The sequence below is a fragment of the Cyprinus carpio genome, chromosome A4 (assembly GCF_018340385.1).
Source record: "Cyprinus carpio isolate SPL01 chromosome A4, ASM1834038v1, whole genome shotgun sequence".
NCBI lineage: Eukaryota > Metazoa > Chordata > Actinopteri > Cypriniformes > Cyprinidae > Cyprinus > Cyprinus carpio.
The window spans coordinates 19,514,256-19,532,371 of record NC_056575.1 but is presented as its reverse complement, the minus strand read 5'-3'; the positions used below and the strand labels follow the sequence as shown (position 1 = coordinate 19,532,371).

General features: G+C 38.4%; 1 protein-coding gene across 1 annotated transcript in view; it reads left to right on the top strand.

Moving 5' to 3' along the window:
* The window catches only part of LOC109046020 (NACHT, LRR and PYD domains-containing protein 3-like), a 435,468-nt gene that overhangs the window by 414,379 nt on the left and 2,973 nt on the right, over window positions 1-18,116 (top strand). Inside the window, exons 7-8 of the mRNA XM_042746145.1 lie at window positions 334-507; window positions 1,884-1,930. Coding sequence (XP_042602079.1) covers window positions 334-507; window positions 1,884-1,930 — 221 coding nt within the window. The remainder of the gene's footprint in view (window positions 1-333; window positions 508-1,883; window positions 1,931-18,116) is intronic.

Below are 18,116 nucleotides of genomic sequence, written 5' to 3'. Positions count from 1 at the left end.
CTCAGGATGTCCTCATATGAGCACATTAGTATGAATGAGGCTTCTGTAAATAGCATATATTTTTATGCTTCTACCTCCTCAGTGCATTGCTCTGTCATCTTTAAAATATATGCTTCTGCCTCCTCTTTAAAATGTAATAATCAGATTTTCAGTACCAAATCTTTCTATTTGAATTTTTTATATTTGACCCGACTGACAAGATCAGATTGACAAAAGATTTGCACAATACTTTTTATTGAATAATCAGTTCAATACAAAAAGGATACAACACATAATGTGATATACAGAACAAACAAACTAATGTGATGTGGACTGTTGCTGTATGTTTTGTAGGATGTCAGGCTGTATGGTGACAGAGGAGGGATGTTGTTATGTGTCTTCAGCTCTGACTTCACACCCCTCATGCTTGAGAGAGCTGGATCTAAGCTACAATCACCCTGGAGATTCAGGAGTCAAGCTGCTCTCTGAAAAACTGGAGGATCCAAACTGCTCACTGAACAAAATCAAGTATGTTGAGCAGGAAGAGGTTTTAGGTTTTATTGTTAAAACTTTTAAGTGTCTCTGGATATATCTATATGAGTCTAGGAGGTTTTAGAGGATGCAACAATATTAAGGATTAAAGAGCACTAGTCTTCTTCTTGTAGTCTTCTTGTAAAATCTTAACTAAACTGCTCAGACAAAACAAATTAACAACAAAACAGTACTTTAATTCACCCCCAGACTGGCCACAAAACCGTGAAAACACAATAAAAATAGCTGCCTCCTCCCTACAGCTTCTATAAAAGGTAGAAACAAACATATTCAAAATTTTAACTTATGTTGCAAATATTGACAAATTGTAAATGAAAAAACAAAAAAGCCCTAAATTTAAAGGGGACATAGGATATATATTTTTCAAAATCTTAACTTATGTTTCAGATTACTAGTTAGATAATAAAATACTTTGGTTAAAATTCCTTTATGGTTGTTTAGTACTACATACTTTTTAACTTATTTTGTTTAAATTTCTACACAGCGAGACGTGTTTCTTTAAATGATAATGAGTTACTGCTCACCCCGATCCACTCTTCCATTTTTATTTTATTTTTTTATTTTTTTTGTGTGCACCCTTTTACCTTGTCACAAACATCTCTGTTCACAGTGAGCTGTTTATTTAAATGATAATGAGCTACCACTCACCCCACTCATCAGTTTTTGGCTTTTTTACATCCAACTGAGAATGAGGACATTACAATATAAATATATTAGAATGAGTACATTATTATTTATGGGCTTGAAAACAGGATGCAAACAATGGTTATGTTTTACCTGTTTTAGAGTGAAACCTACACCATTACTGATATTGTTATACAGTTCTGGAGGCCCTTCATAATGCAGAGATCGACTGTCTGCTCCACCTACAGTCAGCAGTGATCCTACAGTATGCAGTGTTTAATAAACAGCTGTTCATATCATATCATATCATGACTTTACTGGTGATACATAGCCCTACTAGCAACCACCTCATGTACTCTAGCAACTGCACTGCAACACCCTAGCAACCATGCTGTGTACCTTGGCAATCACATAGCAACCAACCAGAACATGTTATCAACTGCATAGCAACCACCCAAGTGCCTACATAGCAACTCCCTAGCAATCACCCTGAGTACCCTTGCAACTGCATAGCAACACCCTAAAAACCACCCTGAGTACTTTAGCAACTACATAGCAACACCATAGAAACCACCATAAACACATTATCAGCCACCAAGCAACCACATCACGTACCTTAGCAACCACACAGCAACTTCCTAGCAACCACCCTGAGTACCTTGTATTGTAACAGCATAGCAACAGCAATTTGTTCACTGACTGAATGTGACTCTGTGTGTGTTTTCTAGTGTGGATCATGCAGGAGAATCCAGGATTACAGCAGGACTACAGAAATGTATGTCTAAACACTCTCTCTTTCGCTCTCTCTCTCTCTCTCTCTCTCTCACACACACACACATACACACTCTCTCTCACACACACACACATACTTGTTTTTATGCCCTGTGGGGGTCACCTGTCAGAATGCTCCATTATTTAAAGATTCCATAGATGTTCTATTTAATACAAAGTTAACATTGCTTGTAAAAAGCATTTTTTTTAAAAAACGTGACAAACATGTCATCTGTAATCTAAACCATTTCTCAAAACTCATTACATTAGTAGGTTAGCAAGTCAACAAATAACTAAAACTCTTTCACGCCTGTGTTCAAAGGAAACACTAGTTTGAGTGTAAAAGAAAAATGCATAAACCCTTCATGACATAAATATTGTATTCTATTTAATTAGTGTTTTTTAATGAATGTGTTGTTTGGGTGTACTAGTTTGAATAACTCTTGAAAGCCTGTGTAAACACTTAGTTAAGTTAAATAGCCAAGGATAGAAACTCAGTAAGACTCACCAAACACACGTTTCTCTGTAGAAGATCAGCATCCTCATATCAGCAAGCAGCAGTCTTATAGTTACAGAACTACTGTCAGTCAATGCCATTTTTGTTGCTGTTGAAGGATCATAAGATATAAAGGAGGACCTTTCCTGAACCCCCCCCCCTCTCTCCCATGCTACTTCCTGTCACCACTATACTTTCATATTTAAATAAAGACAAGAACGTCAAAAATAAATCTTAAGTATACAAACAGCTCACCCATTTAGAAATCACCACTTTATGTCAGGTCAAAATCAAACTTAAATGGCTTGAAAACATGATCTTTAAGTGAGCAATCAGCTCGGTGAAACTGAAGGTACATCTTCATGTCTTTGACCAGTTTTTACTGAGCTTTGATGGTTGATGAATGAACAAAAGTTGACTATTAAAAGAACAGCTGAACATCAGTTCACAAATAAAACATTTTTAAATTGATGAGATGTATTAGGGCTAGGCAATATGGCCTAAAAATGTATCACGCTTAAATTGTTCATTTGATAATTATCACAATGAATTTCAAATCTTTATTTCTTTCAAGTTTAAAGGCAGATTTTTTGCTCCTAAGTGAAAGTTGTAGACACCAGACCGTTAACTCGTTTAAACTACTCTTCATGGTCAGAACATGACAAACACTTCACGTTTCTAAATTCTTTACACTTTTCAACAAATTTTCCTAATTTTTTTTAGTCTCTGCATGTTGAAATGAGTGATATAAATCATGAAGCAGGTTTGTGTTCTTGTCTTTGACATGCATCTTCAGCACAGTTTGCAGTTCAGGCTGCAATATTAATAATATTAATAATATTTAATATTAATAGTAGCTTGAGTTTGGATGCAGATGTAAGTTTATGTTCTTTAAAAACAGGAACATCTGTAAAAATTGTAACAACTTCATTTTATGTGGTGAAATTTAGTTAATCTGACTGTTTGAGTTTTATTAAAATTAACCCCTGGTCATCGCAGCATACATTAAGATCATAATAACCATAGTTAGAATCACACATATAGCACCTCAGTAACCATGGTAAAAATTTTACTATATGGTTTCTAGGTATTTGTATGAAAAACAGTAGTATTAAAAAATGGTCGTTATAGCTTAAATCACAAAAAATACTGTAATTATATTCCACTACTCCTTTAATACAATTAATTAATGTCTATATTAATAATATAATCAAATTCTATATGAATATCCCACATTTCTGCCACAATACCATGGTGCCGTTAGTGTTACTACAGTAAATCCATGGTAAATGATGGCGATTTGTAGATGGAAAAGTCTTATTCAAGGAGTAAGAGAAAGCTTTGAGGAGCTTTCAAGATGGCGCCAGTGTGTTGGTCGGCTTGCCGTCAGCTCCGCCAGCTCAGTCAACTTCTATGTTTGTTTGTGTTGTCACTATTTTTGATCAAATCGATCCACCATGACAAACAACGAATATTTGTGCCATTTTAATGCATACCTACCCTGCATTGTTAATCCTTTTGGTCTTTTATTTGAAAAATTCACAAAAATGTATCCTATCATTGCATAATAAGAATTTAAAACGGAGGGGAAATATCATTATCTCTGGATCTGGATCTCAGAAACGCACTGGTGACCCCTGTTTTTTATGACGGATGTCACCCTCCATTTATTTACCACATCGCTAAGTGCGTCATTCAGTTACCATGCTGTATCTCTAACCGGAGGAAGAGTTGGAAGCGCCGAGGCAAACGTGGAGGCGTCCGGGTGAAGATCAGGAGAGGAGCGAGTGCTTCTCCTGCACAATTTGGTCCCTGCCAGCTTTCTGAAGACATTCTAGGTTGGAAAAATCTCTACTTGGCAAGAGTACCTCAAATCCCACGAATGTCGAGCCATGTACACATTACCCTGCATCGACCCCAAATGCCTGTTAGCCCTGCTCAACCTAGATTGCGTGTCCTTAGCGGTGGGGTAAACTCACTGAACATCTGCTCTTTGGAATACTCTCGCTGATCCCAGGCTGCGGTTTATTCAAATGCAAAAGTGGCCCTGGTCAATAGCAGGTCAGTGCCTAACAAGACTTTCATTTTGAATGACTTTTTTTCTCGTCACAATCTGGATTTTCTGTTTTTAACCGAGACATGGATTAGCGCTGGAGTTGGCCAGTCATCTGTTTTTAGTGAACTTTGCCCAACTAATTGTTCATTTATTAGCACGCCGAGGTGCGTTGGAAGAGGAGGCGGTGTGGCTATTGTTTTTAGGAACAATTTTAAATTACGGACACTGTTTGCAGGGAGTTTTTCCACCTTCAAACTGCAATGTGTAATTGTAGAATCTGTTATGTCACCATTGGTTTGTGTACTGATCTATAGGAATTCTGTGGTGTAATAGATGCCTTTGGCCTTATGCAACATATAGATAAAGCTACTCATAAACTGGGACATACACTTGATTTAATTTTATCGTATGGTTTTAATGTTGATAATATTGTGATTGAGGAGGCCACTTTCTCTGATCATAAGCCCATTACATTTGACATCACCCTTTTCAGCCCCCTGCAAACTGTCAGAGTTCAGGATCATTACTCATGCCAGATACATTCTCTTACTGCAACTCAGTTTTCTGATAGTTTTTTGAGTGGAAATGTTGCATCTATTATTGCAACAGCGGCATTGTTCTCCTCTAGTCCGGATGAATTAGTTACCCTTTTTCACTCATCTTGTTCTTCCATACTTGACTCTGTAGCACCTTTCACATACACTCGCTCCAAATTAAAATCTCATTACTGGTTAGATGAGGATACGCGCTCTTTTAGGCAGACCTGTCGTAAAGCTGAAAGGAAATGGAAAAAGGATCATCTCAATGTTTCTTTTCAAATTTTTAAATGCATTAGCTTCTTTTCAGGCAGCAGCAAAAATAGCTAGAGCAAAGCACCTCTCTGATTTGATCAGTAAACACTCAAACAGACCAAATTTTTTTTTAGCACGATAAACTCTGTTATCAACCCCTTAAATTCCCCAGTTGTTGATGTATCTACTGATACCTGTGAGAAATTTCTTAAGTTTTTTACTAATAAAATTGAGAACTTTAGATCAGTGTTTATCCCCACCTCATCTGCTTCTCTGCCTGGTTGCTCAGGGGTACTGGCTACTTTTAACCAATTTCAGCCCATCTATCTCACTGAATTGGGGAATTTAGTATCACATATGAAACCTACTACTTCATCTTATGATTCTATCCCCTCTTCTATTATAAAGGATGTTTTTGATGTAGTCGGCCCCTCCATTCAGGTCATCTTAAATTTATGTCTTGCATCCGGCACTGTCCCTACATGTTTTAAGCATGCGGTTGTCCAACCCCTGCTCAAAAAACATGATCTCGATGTTAAATGCCTAAATAACTAGCATCCCATTTCTAAGCTTCCTTTTATTTCTAAAGTTTTGGGAAAAGCTGTTCTGTCACTGCTGCTCCCTTTTTTGACCACTTACAATATACTAGAACCTCTTCAGTCAGGTTTTAGATCACTTCATAGTACTGAAACCACTCTGCTCAAAGTAACCAATGATCTTCTCCTTACACTAGATTCAGATGATAATGGCATCCTGATATTATTGGATATTAGTGCCGCCTTCGACACCGTCGATCACAATATCCTCCTTACTCGCCTTGATCAGCAGGTGGGCATTAGGGAGACCACATTACTTTGGTTCTGTTCCTGTCTCAATGATAGGACTTTCTCATTATCTATTGGCAAGTTCTCCTCATCCTCTTCTTCAGTTTCATATGGGGTCCCTCAGGGGTCCATCTTGGGTCCTATGCTTTTTAGCCTGTATATGCTCCCACTGGGTGACATTATAAGGAAGCACAACATCTCTTTTTATCTCTATGCGGATGATTCACAGTTGTACTTACCTCTAAAATCTAGGGATTCCATACAATCTCTTCTGGCCTGTCTCGAAGACATCAAAACTTGGATGGTTAACAACTTTCTCCAGTTAAACAGTGACGAGACAGAAGTGATTATTTTTGGCTCTCCCAAGGCAAGATGCACTGTGGTAACCTTATGCCAGAAATTTGGGTGTCATTCTTGACTCAGAACTCTGCCTTGACAAACAGATTAGTTCTGTTGTTAAAAATAGTTTCTACCAGCTCAGAATGATTTCCCACTTCCTTGGCCTTCCTTGTTCCCTAACCTGGTACTCCTGTTTGTTTTCTGTATCTCTGTCTTGTGTGTCCTGATATTGAAGGTTCTATTTTTATTCATGTTTTATATAATTATGATTACTGATTCTATGTGTTTTTATTTTTATTGTCTTTTTAGTTATTCATTGTACAGCACTTTGGTCAGTTTTGCGCTGTATGTAAATGTGGTTTATTAATTAAAATTACTTACTTCTGACTGTATCACTGCTCACAGTGTTTCTGCTGTCTGTCAGCGCTGTTTCATCTGGCTATAAACTAGTTTAAATCAGCGAGTCATTTGTGTTCTTTGCTGAATTCAAGCTCTTTACACTGGATCTCACATCGCTGTTTAGTGTTGCGTGACTGAGACTCATCAGTTAAAAACTTCTGCTCTAGTGAGCTCGCGCTGCACTGCAGCTTGAACTTTGATTCTGCATTAACAATGTTAAACAAGGCTTAAATCACACTACTGAAGGTCTGTACAAAGACATTTTACATTTACATTTACATTTAATCATTTAGCAGACGCTTTTATCCAAAGCGACTTACAAATGAGAACAATAGAAGCAATCAGATCAACAAGAGAACAACAACGGTATACAAGTGCTATGACAAGTCTCAGTCTAGTACAGAACACTTTTTTTTTTTTTTTAAGAATATGATAGACAAGAAAAGAAAAGGTAAGTACTAGTATTAGTTGGTTAAGTGCAGGCGAAAAAAAGATAAGTCTTTAGATGTTTTTTGAAAATGAGTAAAGACTCAGCTGTTCGAATTGAGATCGGGAGGTCATTCCACCAGCTGGGTGCAGTCCAGGAAAAAGTCAGTGAGAGTGATTTTGAACCTCTTTGGGAAAAAGATGCAAGGCGTCGTTCACTTGCTGAGCGCAAACTTCTGGAGGGTGCATAAGATTGTACTAATGAGCTTAGGTATGTTGGTGCCGTGCCAGTGGTCGTCTTGTAGGCAAGCATCAGTACCTTGAATTTGATGCGAGTGGCTACTGGTAGCCAGTGTAACCTGATGAGGAGAGGAGTAACGTGAGCTGTTTTTGGCTCGTTGAAGACAACCCTCGCTGCTGCATTCTGGATCAGTTGCAGAGGCTTGATAGTACATGCAGGAAGGCCCGCCAGGAGAGCATTGCAATAGATTAGTCTGGAGAGAACAAGAGCTTGGACAAGAAGTTGGGTGGCTTGCTCTGACAGGAAGGGTCTAATCTTCCTAATGTTGTATAAGGCAAATCTGCGGGACCGGGTCATTGTAGCAATATGGTCTGTGAAGCTTAACTGATGATCTATCTCAACTCCTAGGTTTCTGGCTGTCCTGGAAGGAGTTATGGTTGACAAACCCAGCTGTATAGAGAAGTTGTGATGAAATGATCATGGTCATCTTCACATACAGTGTGCTGCAGTGACAATATTTACTGGACTCTGAAAACAAAATGAAGCCGGTCTGATCTTTGACAAATCTTTGCATAAAGCTGACAAGTGACAAATCTTTTTTTTTACTATAACCTTTCAACTCATGGAGGATAAAGATACCATATAAACCAAGTACATGTCACTATTTTTGGCTTTTTTAAGCTGCACGTATGCAGTGGAAGCAAACAGGAAACAGATTTGCCAACAAAACCATAGTTACACTGCTGCTTCTCTGTCTTTAAGATGAACGTATTATGTGTAAGAAAACAGGAAACAGATTTGCCAACAAAACCATAGGAATATCTCTCTGTTTGTATGGCTGCTAGAAGTTAAACTAGAATTGCTGCATGCAGAAGTAGTTGTGCAAGCACTCAAGAGAGTAAAAAGTCATAAAAAGGATCCAGAGATGAATCACAAATAATTCCAAGTAATTTACCACCCCCCAAAACAGCCTAATTTAAGTAGTATTTGCTAAAAATAAATGGATACATACATTAGAATAAATATGATCTGTAACAATTTGACAGTGTAATTGTTAGCTTTCGTACTGGAATTATTAGACTCCTCTAATTCACTGTCCACTGTAACTTTCTCTAGAGGCAGAAAACCCAGAAATACAACATTTAAAACAAAATGTAATGAATCTGCAATTCCAAAGCATTCCCTCTATTATAGTGTGTGTGTGTGTGTGTGTGTGTGTAAGACAACTATTGCGGAATAAAACTAAAGAACACATTTAACAGTTATTTTATCTGCGAGTTGTTAGATCTAGAATTCTGAAGGGAAATAAAATAGTGTGGTAAGATTTAATTTATTTGAATGAATTTGAGAAAGAGTTTGTGTGTGTGAATTACTTGTCTGTGCAGTGAAGCTGAGAGTTTAATTAAAAATCAACGACATGATCATCTTGCTGAAAATTATTATTTTCAATGGGAATCAGATTTATGTGTTTAGATGCAGGTCAGATGCCCAGATATCAGATACTGTATGTATCCAATCTAAAACCACATTTGGAAATGTCCCAGGACGGTTGCGAAAAATCAGATCTCGAATGGATTTTTGTGTTTACATGTGTGAAACAATATACAATCTGTGTCACATAGGAGTAAAAAAAAAACGATTTTAGTGTTACATTTAGTGTTGTATGTCCAGGTGTCTATCCATTTTTTGTGTGAATGCAGCCAGAGAGAAAGAGAGAGTAATAATTGTGGAGTACTGCGACCTTCAGGGTTATTGTTTATTTTGTCCAGTTGAAGTGAAACTAACTAACTGACTAACTAACTAACTAATTAAATAACAAAATGTACACATACCTCATCAGTGAGGTGTGTAGCTTCTACAGGACCAGAGCATTTCTCTACAGCTGTCATAACATCATCAACCATAAATGAAGACTATAATAAAGATGACACAAATATTAGTTAAAGCCATTACTTATAGGACGGTTATGTACTTTTGGTAAAGTTTACAGTTTGGCTACATCAGAAATTACATACTTCCCTACTGTATAGCACAGGAAGGGAAGTGGGAAAGAGAGAGGGGGCAAGATTGGGAAAGGTCCATGAGCAGGGATTCAAACTCAGGACGCCCGTAACCGTACAGTGCATCTACATCAAGAATGGATTTTTTGGTTACTTTACATTTAAGTTAAAAAAAATAGTCACAGTCTTAAAGATCCAATTTTGTCAAACCTTGCTTTGTCAGGTAAAGTCAAAGATAAAGACTGTATTTTGATGGATGTCTATTTTGTGTTTTTCTTCTGTTTTATGTTTCATTTATATATTATTTACAACAACAAAATCCCCAAACACTCCATGACCTGAAAAAACACGTAAATATTACAACAGCCTTTGTAGACAATTAATCTTCTGTGTTCTGCTTCAATTACATTTTCCTTTCTCTTTGGAGTGTTACAAGCATTATGTTAAAGAAGATCTGTAAAGTTGCAAAGACTAAAGTCTCAACTCCAAAGAGATATTCTTTATAAAAGTTAAGACTCTGCCACGCCCTCCTAAAACATCTCGTTCAAACACGCTCGATGATCTATATTTTATTTTTCGGTATTATTTGTTTTTTGTCAGCTCGTTCTAACACGCTCCAACATCTCTATGTCACGCCATGTAAGGGAGATGCTATGTGTATCTAGGCGAAAGCAAAAGCACTTTTTTGGCCTTCCGAAAGTAGGTGCATTTAGGAATCTTTAAGATTACTTACAACAGAACAGCAACGCATTTTATGGATGACCGTTTCGTGAACCTAGGAGAGGAGGTAATTCTGACTTTGCTACGACAATCTGGCGCTTCTGATTCAGCTACTGTAAGTATGTTTTGTTATTAGTTATTTGCTATAGACTGTTCAAATGCAGAGTTTTGCTCGTCATGTGCCAAGTGTGTGTGTGTGAGTGTGAGTGTGAGAGAGAGAGGGAGAGACAGGGTCACACAGTGGGTGTGTGTGTGTGAGAGAGAGAGAGAGAGGATCACATTACAGTGATACAGTCAGCTGTCTTCTGTCACGCGACTCCGTTCCTCTTTCGGGCTTGAACTGATGGTAAAACTAAGCACATTATTAACTGTCTTTACATTTATTTTGAAAGATTAAGCTTGCGATTATGGAAAGGGGTGTTACATTTCCGACGAGTGCTTGCAGTGTTCGGCCAATCACAATGCACTGGGTCAGTTGACCAATCAGAGCAGACTGCGCTTGTCGGAACGAGGGACTTTGTAGAAAATTACGTGTTAGAGAGAGGCGGGGCATAGAGGACCTACAATAATGTACAGTATTTGAAAAATAATGTGTTTTTTGAACATTAAAGCATGTTCAAGGATTACCTCAGGATTTGATATGATCTCTGCTGGATAAAGTGCTTCATTCTTTTTTCTGAGGAAATCCAAATCTCAAATCCTCAACCACATCACGTCTTCTTGGGGTGAATTATGTCTTACTCATCTCAGCACGAAGCAAACAGTAAAATTAAAAAAAAAAAAAAAAACTTGAAGAACAGTCTAGCTGCTTTATTTTCTGTATGGACGTGTACAAGCCGCGAGCTTCACCTGGTACATTGTAATGTCAATAACGCGTTCAGCACATGAGCGTGGTCGCATTAGGTCGTACATTATAATGTCAAAAGCGCGGACATCGCGTTGTTTTCATATGGATTACTTTATCACAGAATATTTGTTTGCGGTAGCACTTGCATAGTTTAAAAGTAGACATGTCAAGCTTTCTATAGATATGTCTCTCATGTCTCTTCGTTGAGTATTTTCTGAGTTACAGTTCATTTTAATGACACGTTTCTAAATGAAGATAAGCGCAGACCAAGGCTGCAGACAGCGCACCTTGTTTGTTTTCTTTATTTTGTAAATGCACAAAGTTTTGTTGTTATTATGTGTGTATGCAAATAAAAAAGTAGACCCTTTACATATTCGACTGATTTATTTCTCTTATCTGTACGATCAAAACTGAAAGTGTAATTTAAGTTCTTTTCGGGGTTATCAGGAGAAAATGGCTCAACACGCGTATATGTGTGAATCGACTCCAGAGGGTTAATAAATAATTAAAATGTCTCCTTTTTCACAATTATTAGGCTACTTCTGCCTGTGCTTTGTGACAAACTTAATGCGTGTGCTTGAGTGCGGAATATATTAAGGCTCATTATTGATTAGACTGTTGAGTGCGGAATATATTATGGCTTTAGTTGAATAATGACTTAAATGAATGAGTACTAGTAACTAGAAAAATCTTGCGTGGGGGGCAGACCTATTAAATACCCGCTAGACATCTCTGTTAAAGTTTTAAAGCATTTTATACGCGTTTGTATAAATTCTGCTTTCAGAACGGTCCATAATGGAGAGATGCCTTAACATTGATTTTCCCATTGAAATACAAAAATGAAAATTGAAATAAAATTTATATTTTATGTTTTGAGAATGGTCAACCCTTCTGCAGATACTGTTGCCTCTGGTTTGTGCACTGTAAATCACAGAAAGTCTACAAAATGTTGTCATAATGTATTTTTATTGTCGCAATATATTTTTACATTTGTATTGCCAAACCGACTGCAGTATCGCTGCATACAATTAAAACTGAAAATAGTACAAAGCATAGGCTATAGGCCTACATTAAAAACAAAAGTTTTTGTCTCTTTGGCAGATGCGAGTCTCTTTCACCAGTTTCTTTGTCTCTCTCTCTCTCAGAAGCGCCTCATCTCTCCTGCGATAAAACAAAAACATATTATATTTTATGTAATACTCTTTAGGCCTATGTAGTTGCAAAAATTGCAAAAACCAAACCCAACGAGGCATGAAAACACTACCTAAACCTGCTCTGCAAGTTTGAAACCCTCATCAGTTGTCCATATGAAAGAGCAAGAGATTCACACCTTTATTTTTCAACCCCCACAAGCTATACAGAACTACCCCAAACCCCAACCCCCTCCAGCTGGACTGAATTCAGTCGCTACTGGTTATAGTGTAAAATGGACACCCTCTACCTAAAATAAAAAAAATAAAAAATGGTGTAACATAAACCAGCAAACTGTGACAGTCTTCCACTAGGCTTGGGTCTCGCAACCATTGCCTCTGTGGTCACCAGCAGCTGAAGATGACCACAAACACAATTCAAATTTACACATCCCACTTCATCTTCCTTACCTATGGTAGGATGATCTCATTCCTATTAAGTAGGAGGCTAAACTTACTAATGCCACTAAACTAGTCTCCAAGCTTTCCAACGATGTGTAACACATGGAAATCTGATAATATTTGGAGAAGTTGTGGCCATTTGAAGGTAGGCACTCAAAAAAAGCTCAAAAGGGAGAAAATGGCCTCTAAAGATTGTGCAGTTCTCACCTGTTCTCACCTGCTGGGAGTGACAATAGGGCTCATTTACATCTAATTTAGAGAACCCATACCCCCTGTAAAGCTCCCCCCTGTAAAGCTGCATGGTTGCATAGCAATGACAGACACAACGGGAAAAATCGGACCGCATGAGATAACGTGTACATGTTCTTAGGATGAACACAAAATGACAAACTATGATGTTTATGGAAACTCACCCCATAAAAAACAGAAAAGTATTCTTGCAGATCTCGTTGCCTCCAATGAAATAAGTCATTCGGGCACACTTTCTCTTTGTCAGGGTCTTCTTTGTGGATGTAACCATCTCCGAAGTTTGCACTGTGCGTCTGTTTGCCTCTAACTGTCCAATAATTCGCATGTCCTGCCACTCTTTTTCCGCAGCTAGAGAATCCAGCCGTATGTTGTACATAATGTCTGGAGAAAGCCTCTGGCTTCAGGACTGTCTCCCATGCAGAGAGTTCTCTTTTCTCCTCATGTAGCATTTACAGTCAAAGTTACGGATTTTCCCCATTTCTCTGTCTTTATCCCCATCAGATGTTACTATCGATATAGCCTCTGATATCTTACAGTCCAACTCTGACTGTCTGACACCAGTCCGATACATTCTTCCTCGTCTTCATCTTCGCTCAGTTGTAGATAAGGGATATTATTCAGTCTTATTATGCCGCTTTCATCATCACTCAGATCGTCTTCAGAATCAGTGAGCACTTGTTCATATGCATCCAGCTTGTACTTCAAAACATTTTCGGTGTAACAGCCACGGTTCAGGTCATCTGCGATAATCTTTGCGGCATCCATCTTCATTGAATTTTGATATTAGCTAGAGCCGGACAGAGCGCTGCATAATAAGTAGCCACACTTCCCTTGGAGGGCGGGGGCAATTACAAAAGAAACAAAAGCCGGCTTATCCAGTATGGAAATACACATAGACAATGACACGCCCCTACTGCGTGCTAGAATCTCCGAAAAACAAGCCGATTTCAACCTCAAAATGTATGCTTTTAAATATACCAATACTGCTATTTCAAACACGGAGAGGCTTCTTTGTGATCTCAACTAACAGGTTCTTCAAAAAAATGAAAATCACCAATTTTGAAAAAAAAAACCCCGCTTCTTTCTCATTTCGCTCGAAAGTTGTGCTGCCGACTTGTGTCACTGGTTTCCATGACGGGTCACATAGGTGAGCACCAGCCAATGAGATAGCCATTTGCGCATTAGTTCCACCCACTACTGGAAAACCCGCCAGTTCTTAAAAGCTGAAGAAATCCAAAGGAATGCCGTTATTTTGACAGAAAAATACAACAAAGAATATAAGTTACATGTAGCGCATCAATTCTCTCTCTCTCTTTCTGCGTGTGTGTGAAACAAACCGACGGCGAGTTGTGCACCCTCACACTAGAGTTTACGGTACGTCAAATACAGGTACGTTGCACATCCATTCAGTTGAACTGAAAAATATCACAAATATCACAGATGGAGAGTGAAACTCTGAAGCGCTCAGTGTGTTCTGTGACTGAAAATATATCTGTGCTAAACTTATACTTAGCCTCCAAGTCACACACTGGCGAGTAAAGTCTGAGAATTTATTAGCCATTGGCTAATATTAGACATCATTTAGTCACTCAGAATGAAGATTTAGTGTGTGTGTGTGTGTGTGTGTGAGAGAGAGAGACAGGGTCACACAGTGGAGTCAGCTGTCTTAACCGTCCGTGGCTTGTGTACTGCAAACACATAAGAGCTTCATCACTGCGTCTGTCACTCTGTTCCCCCTTTCGGGCTTGAACTGATGGTAAAACTAAGGACATTATTAACTGTCTTTATCAGTTTATTTTGAAAGATGAAGCTCGCGATTATGGAAAGGGGTGTTACATTTCCGACGAGTGCTTGCGGTGTTCGGCCAATCACAATGCACTGTGTCAGTTGGCCAATCAGAGCAGACTGCGCTTGTTGGAAGAAGGGACTTTGTAGAAAACAATGCGTTTGAGAGAGGCGGGGCATAGAGGACCTACAATAATGTACAGTATTTGAAAAATAATGTGGGTTTTTTACATTAAAGCATGTGAACATATTCTGTTACACAAAATACACAAAATAATGATCTTTAAAAAAATCATCATATGACCTCTTTAATATTATTGGTATTTTGCTTAGTTGTAAATACTGAAATATCTTGTCTTTATATTTGCGGATGAATTGCTCTTGAAGCCCTGGTTTATCGGTTTTACAAGCAATGTGATGCTCTGCATCCAGTTGAGGTCTTCATCTCTTTGGATTCCCAGCATTGTGACACAGGCCAGCTGTGCTGTAATGACTGGGAAAAATTAAAAGAAAATAAATATAAGGTAAACGGAAAAACAAAATAAATAAAAATAGCAAAGCGCTTTATTTAGTTTTTAATGCAGATGCCCAATTTTTTGTATTCTCTTTATTATGACGGTGATCTAATACATGTGTAAAGCACATACACTGCTTAAGAAATTTATTAATTAATTGGGCATCTGAATAAAAAAATAATAAAGTTCTATTTTTTCTGCCATTCTTGTAAAAAAGTAAATAAAAAAAAAAAAAGCATAATTTATAGAAAATTAATGGATAACAACAACAATAATATTTTATTGGGACTAAAGAGCTAACACAACTATTACAGAAACATAAAAAATTATTTTGTAAATCACCAATACTGTTAGTTTAGGGCACGTGATTTCATAGTGTTCTGAGTTACAGTATATTGGAAATTTTAAGTCAATAACTTACTTTTTTTATGTCCATAATACAGAATTTTTTTAGACTTAAAATAGAGAACTAGATTCACATGGACTATTTTCATGATACTTTTTGTCAACTTTGGAACTTGACACACTTTAAAAATACTAAAATCTAATACAGTTCATATAGTTCAAACACTAACTTGGTTATTTTTATTAAATTGTAGATTCTAAATTACTGTTATACAGTAAACTATGTTTTTTTGTCAGAAAACTGACACACAATCGACAACTGAATAAAACTTTCAACAGAATACAATGCAATCACTAAACTAAATATACATCTTACTAACTTAAACAGTTATTATAGGTAGTTATTATTAATTTTCAGAAGAAGATTTGATCTTATCTTTACTTTGTTAGTGTACATGGAAGAGTGGGGGATGGGTCTGCCTTGCGGGAAACGTGTCCTCAATTGACCAGACGTCATTGCATTGACTCGCGTAAATGACGAATTTGGATTTAACGTTGAACTTGTGTCTCCATTTATTTATTAATTATGATAAATATTTTTACAAAGACATAGAAGATTCTCTGATTACAAGGACTTTATTTTTATCCCAATTCTGCTTCAGCAAACTTAAAAAAACCCCACCTGTATATTGTTGTGAGCTGGACTATGTCCCAAACGACGCAGTGATGTCTACCAAGGGCACCTCGATGAGAGAGAAAAAGTGTGACAATCACGATGTTACAAACTGATGTTTATGTCTTCAAAAGTGTGTCCCTAATGACTTCACCTTTGAGCCATTTACTTTCCAAGGCTGCTGTTGTTGAGAACACAGTCTTACAAGAGTTAGGGCACACTAGTGATGATCTCCTCTGAATTGAACACAGCCCAGTGTCGATCCAGGAACCGTGACAAACAAGAACACTAGTGATGATCTCCTCTGAATAGAACACAGTCCAGTGTCGATCCAGGAACCATGACAAACAAGAACACTAGTGATGATCTCTGAATAGAACACAGCCCAGTGTCGATCCAGGAACCATGACAAACAAGAACACTAGTTTGTCCAGGAACCGTGACAAACAAGAACACTAGTGATGATCTCCTCTGAATAGAACACAGCCCAGTGTCGATCCAGGAACCGTGACAAACAAGAACACTAGTGATGATCTCTGAATAGAACACAGCCCAGTGTCGATCCAGGAACCATGACAAACAAGAACACTAGTGATGATCTCCTCTGAATAGAACACGGCCCAGTGTCGATCCAGGAACCATGACAAACAAGAACACTAGTGATGATCTCCTCTGAATAGAACACGCCCCAGTGTCGATCCAGGAACCCGTGACAAACAAGAACACTAGTGATGATCTCTCTGAATAGAACACAGCCCAGTGTCGATCCAGGAACCATGACAGACAAGAACACTAGTGATGATCTCCTCTGAATAGAACACAGCCCAGTGTCGATCCAGGAACCAGGTGACAAACAAGAACACTAGTGATGATCTCCTCTGAATAGAACACAGCCCAGTGTCGATGAACCTAGATCTCTGAATAGAACACGCCCCAGTGTTGATCCAGGAACCGTGACAAACAAGAACACTAGTGATGATCTCCTCTGAATAGAACATAGGCCCAGTGTCGATCCAGGAACCATGACAAACAAGAACACTAGTGATGATCTCTGAATAGAACACAGCCCAGTGTCGATCCAGGAACCATGACAGACAAGAACACTAGTGATGATCTCCTCTGAATAGAACACGGCCCAGTGTCGATCCAGGAACCGTGACAAACAAGAACACTAGTGATAATCTCCTCTGAATAGAACACGGCCCAGTGTCAATCCAGGACAAACAAGGACACTAGTGATGATCTCTGAATAGAACACAGCCCAGTGTCGATCCAGGAACCATGACAGACAAGAACACTAGTGATGATCTCCTCTGAATAGAACACGGCCCAGTGTCGATCCAGGAACCGTGACAAACAAGAACACTAGTGATGATCTCTGAATAGAACACAGCCCAGTGTCGATCCAGGAACCGTGACAAACAAGAACACTAGTGATGATCTCCTCTGAATAGAACACAGCCCAGTGTCGATCCAGGAACTGTGACAAACAAGGACACTAGTGATGATCTCCTCTGAATAGAACACGGCCGAATAGTGTCGATCCAGGAACCGTGACAAACAAAGAACACTAGTGATGATCTCCTCTGAATAGAACACGGCCCAGTGTCGATCCAGGAACCGTGACAAACAAGGACACTAGTGATGATCTCCTCTGAATAGAACACGGCCCAGTGTCGATCCAGGAACCATGACAAACAAGAACACTAGTGATGATCTCCTCTGAATAGAACACGGCCCAGTGTCGATCCAGGAACCGTGACAAACAAGAACACTAGTGATGATGATCTCTGAATAGAAACACAGCCCAGTGTCGATCCAGGAACCGTGACAAACAAGGACACTAGTGATGATCTCCTCCGAACAGAACACGGCCCATTGTCGATCCAGGA